General features: G+C 53.0%; 1 protein-coding gene across 4 annotated transcripts in view; it reads right to left on the bottom strand.

Moving 5' to 3' along the window:
* Positions 1-2,283: 2,283 nt before the first annotated feature.
* The window catches only part of SCMH1 (Scm polycomb group protein homolog 1), a 58,407-nt gene continuing 49,993 nt past the window's right edge, over positions 2,284-10,697 (bottom strand). For all 4 annotated transcript variants that reach the window (XM_071767496.1, XM_071767498.1, XM_071767497.1 and 1 more), the window contains 3 exons: positions 7,362-7,565; positions 6,042-6,184; positions 2,284-4,308 (listed from right to left, as the gene is read on the bottom strand). In XM_071767496.1, coding sequence (XP_071623597.1) covers positions 4,183-4,308; positions 6,042-6,184; positions 7,362-7,565 — 473 coding nt within the window. In that variant the 3' untranslated portion in view covers positions 2,284-4,182. The remainder of the gene's footprint in view (positions 4,309-6,041; positions 6,185-7,361; positions 7,566-10,697) is intronic.

Genomic DNA, 10,697 nt, shown 5'->3' with positions numbered 1-10,697 from the left:
TACTGATACAGCAGAGTTAATCTGGAACATGATCAGGTCTGTGATACAGCACTGCAGGGATGCATTAACTTGAATCCTGTTGGGGAGGGTAAACAAAACCACAAAACTGTCAGGCCCCTGGCTTCCTGAAGCATGGCATAACCCTTCATCCTTTCTTTGCCAGTGTTTGCTGGTGCTGTTTCTTGGGCTGGGAAATTTCAACTCCTTGCATCAAGGGGGAAGCACAAAAAAAGACAGTGAAGTACTTTCAGATGTTGCCTTTACAGCTCCCGTTGTGATTTGCCTTGGACTGAACAGTTCCTGGTGCTTTTTTGTTGCTGTTGATGGGAAGCAGAGCCTTCTGTTGCCTTTTTTTCCACAGGGGAGCTGCAGGTCCCACCCTCAGTTCAGAGGTGCAGGTTCCCAAGGGAGGGAGCTCACAGTGTGCCCTCAGTGTTACTTTAGTTGGTAGCTGTGTGCAGGTTATCAGCTCAGCTTTGCAGTTCTGAGGTGGGGAAATGCATTCACCTTTTCTGTTTTCCTGCCTCTGGCTGCAGTGTAAGTGACACAGGTTTTGGCCTCTGGTAACTGAGAAGTGTCTCAGTTGGCTGAAGTGGAGCTTCAGAACTCTTCAGTTCATTAAAACTGGGAGAATGCTGCATGTCTTGAGCCTGGCTGAGTATTAACTCTCATGTATCTGATGCCAGACTTTCCTGTCCCATCTGAAGTGATCTTTTCTGCATCCCCTCTTGCTTTATTCCTCAATTTCTTTAGATGCCCACTATAAATACAAAGCTGCTTTTAGCTGGGAAAGCACTGAGCATTCTTTGTGTGTGCCACTTGTAACAGTGCTGCAAAAATGGTCAAGTCAGGATGCTCTGTACTGAACAAACATTGGCCATGAAGTGGCAGGTGCTCAGCAGTGTCAGGTCATTGCTTCCTTTTCTTTCTCCTGAACTTTCTCTTTTTTTCTTTCCTTTTCTTTCTCCTTTTCTTTCTTTCTCTCCTTTTCTTTCTCTCTTCTTTCTTTTGGCCAAAACTGTGCAACTGACTCAGCTATTTGTAATAAAATTAATAACTAGCCAAGAGCTTGCTGTGTTATGGAGGGAGAAAAAATGATTGAAGTAGAATACTAATTTTAAATGAATTTGGTGTAGGCTGGACAAGTTTGTTAGCAGCATTTGCTACAATCTGGCTGAGATTGTGGGGCAGTGGAGAAGCCTGGGAGCATGGCCTGAGCCTGCAGCCTGTGCAGGGCACGGTGCTGGTGTTCAGGCTGCCTGGGGGGGCTGCTGCCCAGTGCAGTGACCCAGGGCTTGGGGCTCTCCTGTCCTTTGGGGCCATCCCTGCTGCTCCTTTCTGCCTTCCCCCAGGAGCAGCCTCAGGGCTTGGGTGGAATTGCCCACTCCCCCCCTGCCCAGACAGCCCTGGGGACACTGGGCCCAGGGACACCCCAGGGCCCTGCACTCTGGGATGTGGGGAGGTGCTTTGTCCCCCAGGGGCTGTGGGGTCACCTTGGAAGCTTTTGTTACACGTGGAGAGAGCCAAGGGGGGGGATGGCTCAGCTCCCCCCAGGACAAACCCCACAGCATCACCTCCTCCCACCCTTAGGGAGAACTTTGCTGCCTCCATAGTCCCCACCTGTCCCCTGAGCAGGGCTCCTGTCACCCAGGGGCAGTCGTGGTGGGGGTGACCACTTTCTGCTGTGATCCACACCCTTTGTGTTGTTTCAGCTCCTTAGCTGGGGCTGCAACCTTTTTTGAAGCATCTGGAGTTAAGAAAACGGAAGTGTTGAAAGCCAGGCTGGATGGGGATAGGGGGAGGTGTCCCCGTGGCAGGGGGCTGGAACAGACACTCTGTAAGGCCCCTTCCAACCCAAACCAGCCTGGGATTCAATGATTCCATGAAATGCTGTGGAAGTTTAGAACTGAAATCTGCCTCCACAGGGCTTTTCACTGTAGGGATGGAGGAGTGGTCACCAGGGGACCTGGCCAAGGCCTCACTGTGCCTCCACAACTCAGCCCCTGCAGCCCAAAAGTCGTGTGGGTCCCCCCCCACCATCCCCAGTGCTGCCAGGCAGGGATGATCCTGGGAAAAACACCCTGGAGAGCATCGAGGAGCTGCAGGGGAGGGAGTGGGCAGGGTTGGAGGTGAGCTCTGAGCTCTCCTTATCACATATCAGGTTGTTGCTGGGGTTTTGCTTTTCTGAGCCCAGGTCTGGCCCAGCTCCCACAGAGGAGCAGCCCTGCACCCCCAACCCTGCAGGGCCCAGGCAGGGGATCCCCCCACCAGCACACACACAACTGAGGAACTCAGTTATCCTTTTATTTATAAACAAATCAACATAAAATAAGTGCAGAGGAAAGCACTGGCTGACCCCACCAAGGGACCTGCCTGATCTGTGTCAGGTGAAAACGAGGGGTGCCCTGGGGCTTGTGTTTCACTCTACTAGTGAGCCCCACATCCCTCTGACCCCACTGGTGCAGCAGTGAGGACAGCAGCACACACTGTGCTATACAGCTTTTTATTACTTTGGGGTTTTTGTTTGTGTTTCTTTAATTGTTGTTGGGTTTTTTTTGCTTGGGTTTTTTTTGCAACTTTTCCCCTTAGGGGTAAACCTGACCCAGTTCAAGACTGGAGGGTTGGCACAAGGAGGCCTCTCCTGCTGCTGGCCAGGACCCTCGAGCTTGGCAGGGACGAGGGTGTGAGAGGTTGCTCGGGATGCACAGAGGGTGAGCTAAAGCCAGGAGGAAGAAGAAGTGCTTGCAGAGAGCTCCCCATCCCAGCCCTTTTGTCACTGCAGGAGGGAAAGGTGTGCAGAAGCTGTGGGTGCATGCGTGGGGACACGCTGGGGACAGCTCTCCCCTTCCCCTCCCCTGCTCCTCTCCACCAGCCCCTTCCCCAGGTCATACCGTGGGGGCTGGTGATGCTCCAGGGGTGCAGTCCCTGTCCCCACAGACACCCCCATCCTGGCAGCTGCTGCCCAGGGGACACGAGGCACGGGTGGGTGACTCTGAGACTCCTCTTGCAGCTGCAGTAACGTGTCTGGGACAGCAGGTTACTGCTCAAGTGCCATCAAAAATAAATATATTAGACTGTCTGAAACAAACAGGAGCACCCAGGTAGGGCAAAGCCCTGGCAGGAAGAGCAATACAAGGACAGGTCACCACACTGTGACCCTCTGACTTGCAAGACCCAAAACCCTCTTGCACATGCTGAGCTGGGACGGATCAAAACCAGAGGGCTGGGAGGGCCCCTGAGAAGACAAAACTGCATTTCTGGCTAAAAATCTCCAAGAGCTGCAAGTTCAACAGGTATAAAAATCATTTCATCATTTTAAACAGATGACTCCTTATAAAAAAAAAAAAACGAAATTAAAAAAATAAAACGACATACCCTCCAAAAAAAAAAAAAAAAAAAAAGGAGCAAAGGATCAGTTGAGTCCTGCAGCATCCAGACAGCCTCCAATGCTGACCCAGGCCCATCCCTGACACGGCCATGCCAGGCCCAGCCCTGCTCCTCAGCTCTCCCAATATTTGCTCCACGCTCCCGCGTGGCCCCCTCAGTCAAAAATAAATATGAAAGCCTCCACCCCTGTTCTGATGTCCCAGCCAGGGGGAGGCTGGGAGCTGAGGGGCAGGCAGTGCTCAGGAGGTGAGTGGTCCCCAGGGTGGGAGGCCGGGCACCCCCTGGCATGGAAGACAGGACAGTCACTGCTCTGAGCTTGCCACGCTGCTCCAGGGGCCAAGTGCAGGTTGGGGACATCGTCCCCTTGCAGCAGAGCTGCCCCGAGGAGTGCTCAGCCCCCTGGCCCCACCACCCCTCTGAGGGGCCGGGAGGGAGAGGAGCCAGAGCCAGCCCAGTCCCAGGGCTCTGCCCAGAGCCACGGCTCCATCCCGGGAAGCAGGAGCAGTGCCAGGCGGGCAGCGGGGAGAACCCCTCCACTTCCAACACGATGCCCGTGACGGAGTCCGGCGTGAGGCCCCCGGGTGTGCCAGCCTCCTCCAGAGTCCCCCTGGTCCCCAGAGTCCCCCTGGTCCCCGGCTGCTGGCGTGGGGCAGGGGGGTGGCACAGCCCCTGCAGCAGGGCCAGGCGTCCGTCTGCGGCGTAAATGGGTGTGTGCATGCATACCTGTCTGCAGGCGAGCGCGGGTATGGACGGCCAGGAGAGGAGCTTCCAGGGTCTGTCCTGCCAAGAGTCCTCTCAGAACTTGCCTTGCTTTAGCTTGTCGATGTGGTAAGTGAGCTTCAGGGCCGGGCCCAGCTTCAGCCCCATGTACTTCATCATCATGTCACTCCGCAGCAGGAGCAGGGCTTTCCCGTCAATCTCCTGCAGGGAGGTGACACCAGAACCCGTGAGCACCACCTCATGCCTCCCTCTAAGCCCCAGAGCCACCCTATTCCCACACCCACAACAGCTGAAGCTCTGAGCTGGGTGTGCAAGCACCACAGAAGTGTCTGCAGGTGGTGCAGAGCTGCAGCATCCCGGGGGGGGGCAGCCCCACAGCCTCTGAGCCCTGCGTGGCGGTGGGAAAGGTGCTGAGGGACAACGTGGAGCCACGTCCAGCTGGTGAACAAATCCTGAAGGGAGGTGGGGAGGGAAGAAAAGCAAGGGGTTTCTCTGACAGGGGAATAATTAAGGCAGTGGCAGTGCCAGGGCAGCACTCTCACTCTCTCACCCCAGGGCATGGTCATCCCACTGCAGGGGAAGTGTCCTGGGAGGGGATGTGCCAGCCAGGACAGGACAGCAGCTCTGCCACAACACACACAGCCCTGGAGGCAAGGGACCAAACCTTGTAAACCTGAAGGGATTGCCACTGCCTGTAAAGCAGATTTCTGGAGTTCTAAGTAAAGTCTGAGCAGCTGGCAGAGCAGCAGTGGAGCATCTCATCTCCAGCAAGGCTGATTTCAAGAGCACAGCTTTCAAAAGCATCCGATGCTTTACAGCTGAGCTGGATGTGCCCTGAGAGGGGCTCAGGGAGGGATCACAAAGCTCAAAATGACCAGAAAATGGCTCTGAATTTAGCATCTGCATGTGAAGTTTTCCAGTCCTTTACATTCCTTGACCTGGTCCCTGGCTTGGCTCAGAGCTTTGCTGCGTACAGGTTTCCATGAAAAAAAAATCAATTGACTTATAAATTAAAAATAAAAAATCATAACCTCTAACAACAGAAAATCCTGTCCTATGTGGCTGCTCAGTGAGGTCTCACACTTGGTGAGATCTCCAGTAATCTTCAGTACCAGTTTGTTGTGCTTTTCCCTTCTTAAGCTCAAAGCAAAGCTCTTCCTCAAGATTGCCAATACAGGACCCTTACCAGAGCTGAGCACCCTCTTGTATAAGGAAATTAAAACTAATTTTTAAAAAAAGGGGTGTCTTAGCCCAGCACAGGGCAAGAACCATCCCGTCCACCTCTCCTGCCTGGGGAAGATGAGTATTTTCTCCTACTGCTCTTCTGACTTCATGAGCACCACCAGGTATAAGATGGACTGAATAAAAAGGCAGAGGGAACTGTCTGGCAGGAGTCAGGATGTGGAGCTGCCAAAATTTTTGTAGCTTATATTCCACAAACTCCATGCTGTTTGTCTGAAGCTATTTTACACTTAAAGACATGCACAAGAACCAGGGCCTCAGGAGACTCCTTTTATAAGAAACAGAGGAATTTAGCAGCAACACACTCAATGAATTCCACTTGGAACATAGTTCTTGGCAGGAGAAATTTGCTATGATGTGAATATTAAGAGTCCAGGATGAACAACATTTTGTATTTTTGGTGCCAGGGTTCAAATCCAGCCAAGAGCTGAGCTCCCTGTACACACAGAGGCAACAGTGCTCAGAGCCTCAGCTGGGCTGTGCCATTTCCCTTCCAGGAGCTCAGAGGATCCAAATCCTGACCCTGACACAAGTTAGGAGGATATTTTTCATAGCACAAAACTCCAGCTGGTACAAAGTGCTGCTGTGCTTCTGATTCTCCTACACTTCCCTGGTGTGTTGATCTGCCCCCAGGGGTATAGAATCTATAGGTCCACACACATAAATAAATAAATAAACACACAAAAACTTACATGTTTTCGAAAGAGGTCAGCGTGGGGGCCAAGCTGTGGATCTGCTTCTCTTATGAACTGCATCACCTCCTCCACTGTCCAGGAGGAAGGGTCACGGCTGCTCAGCCTGGAGACCTCTCGAGAGCCCAAGTATCTGTCTGACCCTGGGGAATGGCAGAAGAGCCCCTGTTACTGAGCATCCCCCACAGACTGACTCCAGCAGTTATTCACCCTTCATCTCTCACTCAGGCTCCTCTCAAAGCAGCAGCAGAGACAATGTGAAGGGCAAATCCTGCAGCAGGATGTGCCCTGCTGGAGATTCCTGCAGCAGAGGTCCAGCACCAAAGCCTTATTCTCACTCCTCAGGCCTCCCTTTTCATGGCAGCCTCCCATACTGAGCCCTTTTCTTCACTCTAAACCCCAGTTTCCCCCTGCTCTCCCCCATCAGCTGATTTTGCCCTCCCCATTCCCACTTTTCCCTGCCCATCTGCTGACAATTCCCACCACTGCAGAAAATCATCCTCTATTCCCACCTCTCTCCCCACACACTCCCCTTGCTCCCAACACCACCTTTAGCAATTTCACCACAGCAAAGCTGCTCTGTGTTTTCACGGGCTGCATTTTCTGATGGACTGAGCCCACATGTGAAATTCTGGTGTCCTGAAGCATCTCCTGAGCTACCAAAAGTCCTGCTCTCAGGACTGGCATCAGCACAGCCCATTGCTCCAGCTCTCTGCCTGCACACAGAGATGTGGGGAGAGGCAGATGTAGCAAGGCATCAGCAGCCTGAGCTTTTTAGAGGCCTTTACTGATGCCACACTTCTAAAATTACAACTTTTTATGCAAACACTTGGATTTGCCATGTGTCAATGTACTGCAATAACCAGCTCTTCTGTCCCCATTCCTCCAGAGCTAAGTGCCACCCCTGTACTCACCCTGCCCTGTCCTCCCATCCTCCTGTCCCCAGCTCCCAGCTCCTTCAGGCAGTTCTCAGCCCAGGGGCCATTCCTGATCCACACTCATGGACTCAGATGCCCATTTATTGCTTTGACAGCCCCCTGCCCGTGCTCTCAAGTTCAGCTCCTGCTTACTCCCTCCTCCACTGGCCTCCAGGCCCCTCCTAAGCCACCACAGAGAAGCAGTGACCCTGCAAGCATCACCTCTCCACATTCCCACCCACCCATCCACCATGTCTCTAGAACCACCATCAGCTCTACTACTGTCCAGCAGTGTAAGAGCCAGGCTCTGATACCTCCTGAAGTCAGAAAGTTGTAACTGGAGTTAGAAAAGCCCTTTATTGCCTAATTTACAATTGGAGGGCTGTCTTCTGAACTCTCTTACCCCCAGAGCTAAGCCTATGCAAGGCAGAGGTGCTGCCCTGGCTGAGGCTGGAGGGTTGGTGCAGGTGCCTGTATCCCTGCAGCCGATAGTCCCTGGAGCTCCTGCTGTGGCTGGATGAGTTGACAGAGTTCAAGGCAGAGTCCATGGGGTCCAGGCGAGGCTCCAAGGGTGCTGGGAGGCCATCTCCCAGGACAAAGGTTTCACCTGGAATGCACCAAACTGCAGTCAGTGCACCCCAACACCACAGAGCCCCGAGTTCCCACTCAGCAGCAGAAAGGGGCAGGGATGAGCCAACCCCCAAGGGGCTCCTCCAAAGCACAGAAATTAAGGCAGGCACTGCTACAGACTGCAGCCTGGGGGTAAATGCCAGGCCAAGCAGCTAGAGGTGACCATGGCTGGCACCCAGACTGGAGGAACAGCCACTCTGTTAATACCTCTGGCCTGTGATCCTCTGTCCCTGCTGCTTCCCAGCCCCTTTTGTGGCAGGGGACACCACGGTGGAAGCAGTGGAGGGCTGCCTGTTCTTGGTGACAAGGGACACAGGACTCGCACAGCAGGACTCTCCAGGAGGCTCCAGGAGATCTGGGTGCCAGTGAGGGACCAAAGGTGTTTGGGACTGAGGTGCTGAGCCCGGCCAGCAGCACCCACACAGAGCCAGAGGGAGCAGCTGGATGGGCACAGCCAGGCAATGCTCACACCACACTGATCCCCCTGCCCTGAAACAAGGTGCTGCTGCTCACCCCTCCTGACCTCCTGCTGGGCCCTTTTTCACTGCCCAACCAAACTGGTCACCAATGCCCTTTGCTGGGACATGCACAGGAGGGACAGGTTTCTCCCCACACAGGGTGTCCCAGTGTGAGACTGGCTTCTGCACCATTTCTTCCAGAAATGCATTTAATTTTCAACTGACAAGGCCAGTATTAGGATGGAGGGGCTGAGGAACTACCTTGAGGGACATATTGTATTGTCTGGGCCATCAAGAACACCCTTTGTGACAGCTTCATCCCAGGACCCTGTGTTTGTAGGTTTTCCTATGGCTTGCACAACCCAGCCAGGACCTGATACCTCGTGACTCATCCTCGAAGTCCTGAATTCTTTGTTATGAAATACCTGGCAAGTTCATACAGCCAAAGAGGAAGGCAGCTCTGATGAGGAGCATTCCCTGTCCACTGCAGGTTGGGACAGCACACAGGGCTGGGAGCTGGAGCTCCTCTACCAGCATTCCTGAAAGCAGCTCAGTTTTGAGCTGCTGCCACTCAAACTCCACAGAAGGTGAAAAGGATAAAGGATAAAGGAAAAGGATAAAGGAAGCTGAGCAACCACCCCAGTCAGGCCCTGAGCTTCATCCCTGGGACCTCCCAGACTGCAGAAGCAGCAGGTAAGGAAACAGCCCAGTGAGGTTGTGCTGAACTGGGATGGTGGTGAGGATGCAAGGTCAGTATTGCAGCCCATGGAATCCAAAAGCTGTTGAGAGCTTCCCAAATCTCACTGCTAAGCTGATGCTGCCATGGCCACTGAAGGGAGATGCAGCTTGCCAGAGCCTCAGGTGGTACCTGAGCATTGCAGAGGTTGGGCCCCACCAAACAGGGCAGCCTCTGGTGAAGACACATTGGTTTATCTGGTTTCTAGGAACTATAGCACTATTCTGGGAACTGGGATGCTGGTTTCAGTGTTTCTGCTGTGTCTGAGCAGGGATCCCTGAGGTGAGTTCAGCTGGAGGCAGCCAGCTCACACCTTCCCTGCCTTCATCTCACGAGGCTACAAAATGGAAACCCCCCTGTGCAATTCAGTGAAACAGATGGGAGATTGTCACCTGCTGACCTGCAACCCTTTATCTCATGGGCTTTGTCACTCAAGTGCATTTCTGCCCTCTGGGACACTGTCAGAAACCAGCAGCACATCCTTAAATCCCATGTAGAAATGGGGCTGATGTGGGACTGTTATTCCCCCTGTGCCCTGTGCCTGCCTGCACATCTCTGGCTTCCCACAGGGGTAGCTGTGTTTCACCTGCTCTCTACACTCATAAGGAGGTTTTCTGATTTCTGACTGTTCCTGAGTGACTTGGGAAGTTTCCTTCACTCCCACACCACTTTCCCACCACCCCATTTCATCATAAGACTGGATGCCAACCCAGCAGGGAGCTGGCTGCTCTGGCCCACGTGGGATTGGGATTCCCTGTCCCAGGTCCAGACAGACCCACACACCAGGGGCACTGCACAGGAGCTGCTCCTGAGCAGCTACACTTGGTTTCCTCTTCAAAGAGACAATTCTGTTAAAACCCAAACTGCTTCCCATAGAACATCTGCACAACAGGGCAATGTCTGAGTCAAGGGCTGAGGCAGGAGAGGGGTGAGCAGGCAGAACCTTCTGCACTGCTCTGGATGCTCTGTGACAGGGAAGTGGCTGCAGGCACAGGAATGGGGTCTGTGCTCCCATCTCCATTCTCCAAGGAGGCCCAACACTGATGCCCCAGGACACCTACCCCAGATGTGGTGGGTCAGGCAAAAGTGTGTCTGACTGTTCAAGGGGACCCCAGAGCTCACTCAGAGGGCATCTGTGTCAGCAGGAGGAATTTTGGGGCTCAGCAAGTGAAGTCTACAGCATGGGAGGCTGGGAGACCATGTGCACATGTTCACATTGGTGCAATGCCAAGGATCCCAAACTCTCCCTCAGAAAATATTTAATTCAACAATTAACACGTTGTCATTATTCTGATGTGAACACACTGTGATGCATTCTTCCAGCATGTGATCATGTTCTCCCACATCTGAAGAGGATGAGGCCATGCAGCTGGAGAGCACTACCTGTGTCAGAGGCAGAACTGAAGCTGTGTTCACCCTCAGGTTGCCCATCCCTGGGCTGGGGACTCTGTGGTCCTGCTGTGCACACAGCAGCAAAGCTGGAGGCTTCTCAGTAGGGTCAGTGCAAGAGAGATTTAGGGTTTTCTTAAAGTACAAACATACAGAGAACTGCTCAGATGAACAATGCCTCCAGGAAGGAGGGAGGGAAACAAGGCAAGAGGGGGCCAAATGCTATCCCTGTGAATCATCTGTAGCAGAAGACAAGATGCTTCTGCAAGAGGCAGGGCACAGCCTGCATTCAGATACAGACACCATCCAGGATCCTTTTATCCCTGACAGACAGCTTCAGTGCAGAGGACCTGGTTAACTCTTAGGCAGATTTTCTTATACAAACTGCTAGTTTTAAATACAGGCTTGCATTTGGAGCATTGTAGGAAAACAGACAATGGTTAGTGATGGAGAGGAAGGGAGCAGCTAATTCAAGTTTAATTAAACAAACAGTGTTACAGATTCTGGAGCATCATTTTACTGCTGT

The sequence above is a fragment of the Heliangelus exortis genome, chromosome 24, assembly GCF_036169615.1.
Source record: "Heliangelus exortis chromosome 24, bHelExo1.hap1, whole genome shotgun sequence".
Taxonomy (NCBI): domain Eukaryota; kingdom Metazoa; phylum Chordata; class Aves; order Apodiformes; family Trochilidae; genus Heliangelus; species Heliangelus exortis.
The sequence above is the reverse complement of the archived record's forward strand: the minus strand, read 5'-3'. Positions and strand labels throughout refer to the sequence as shown.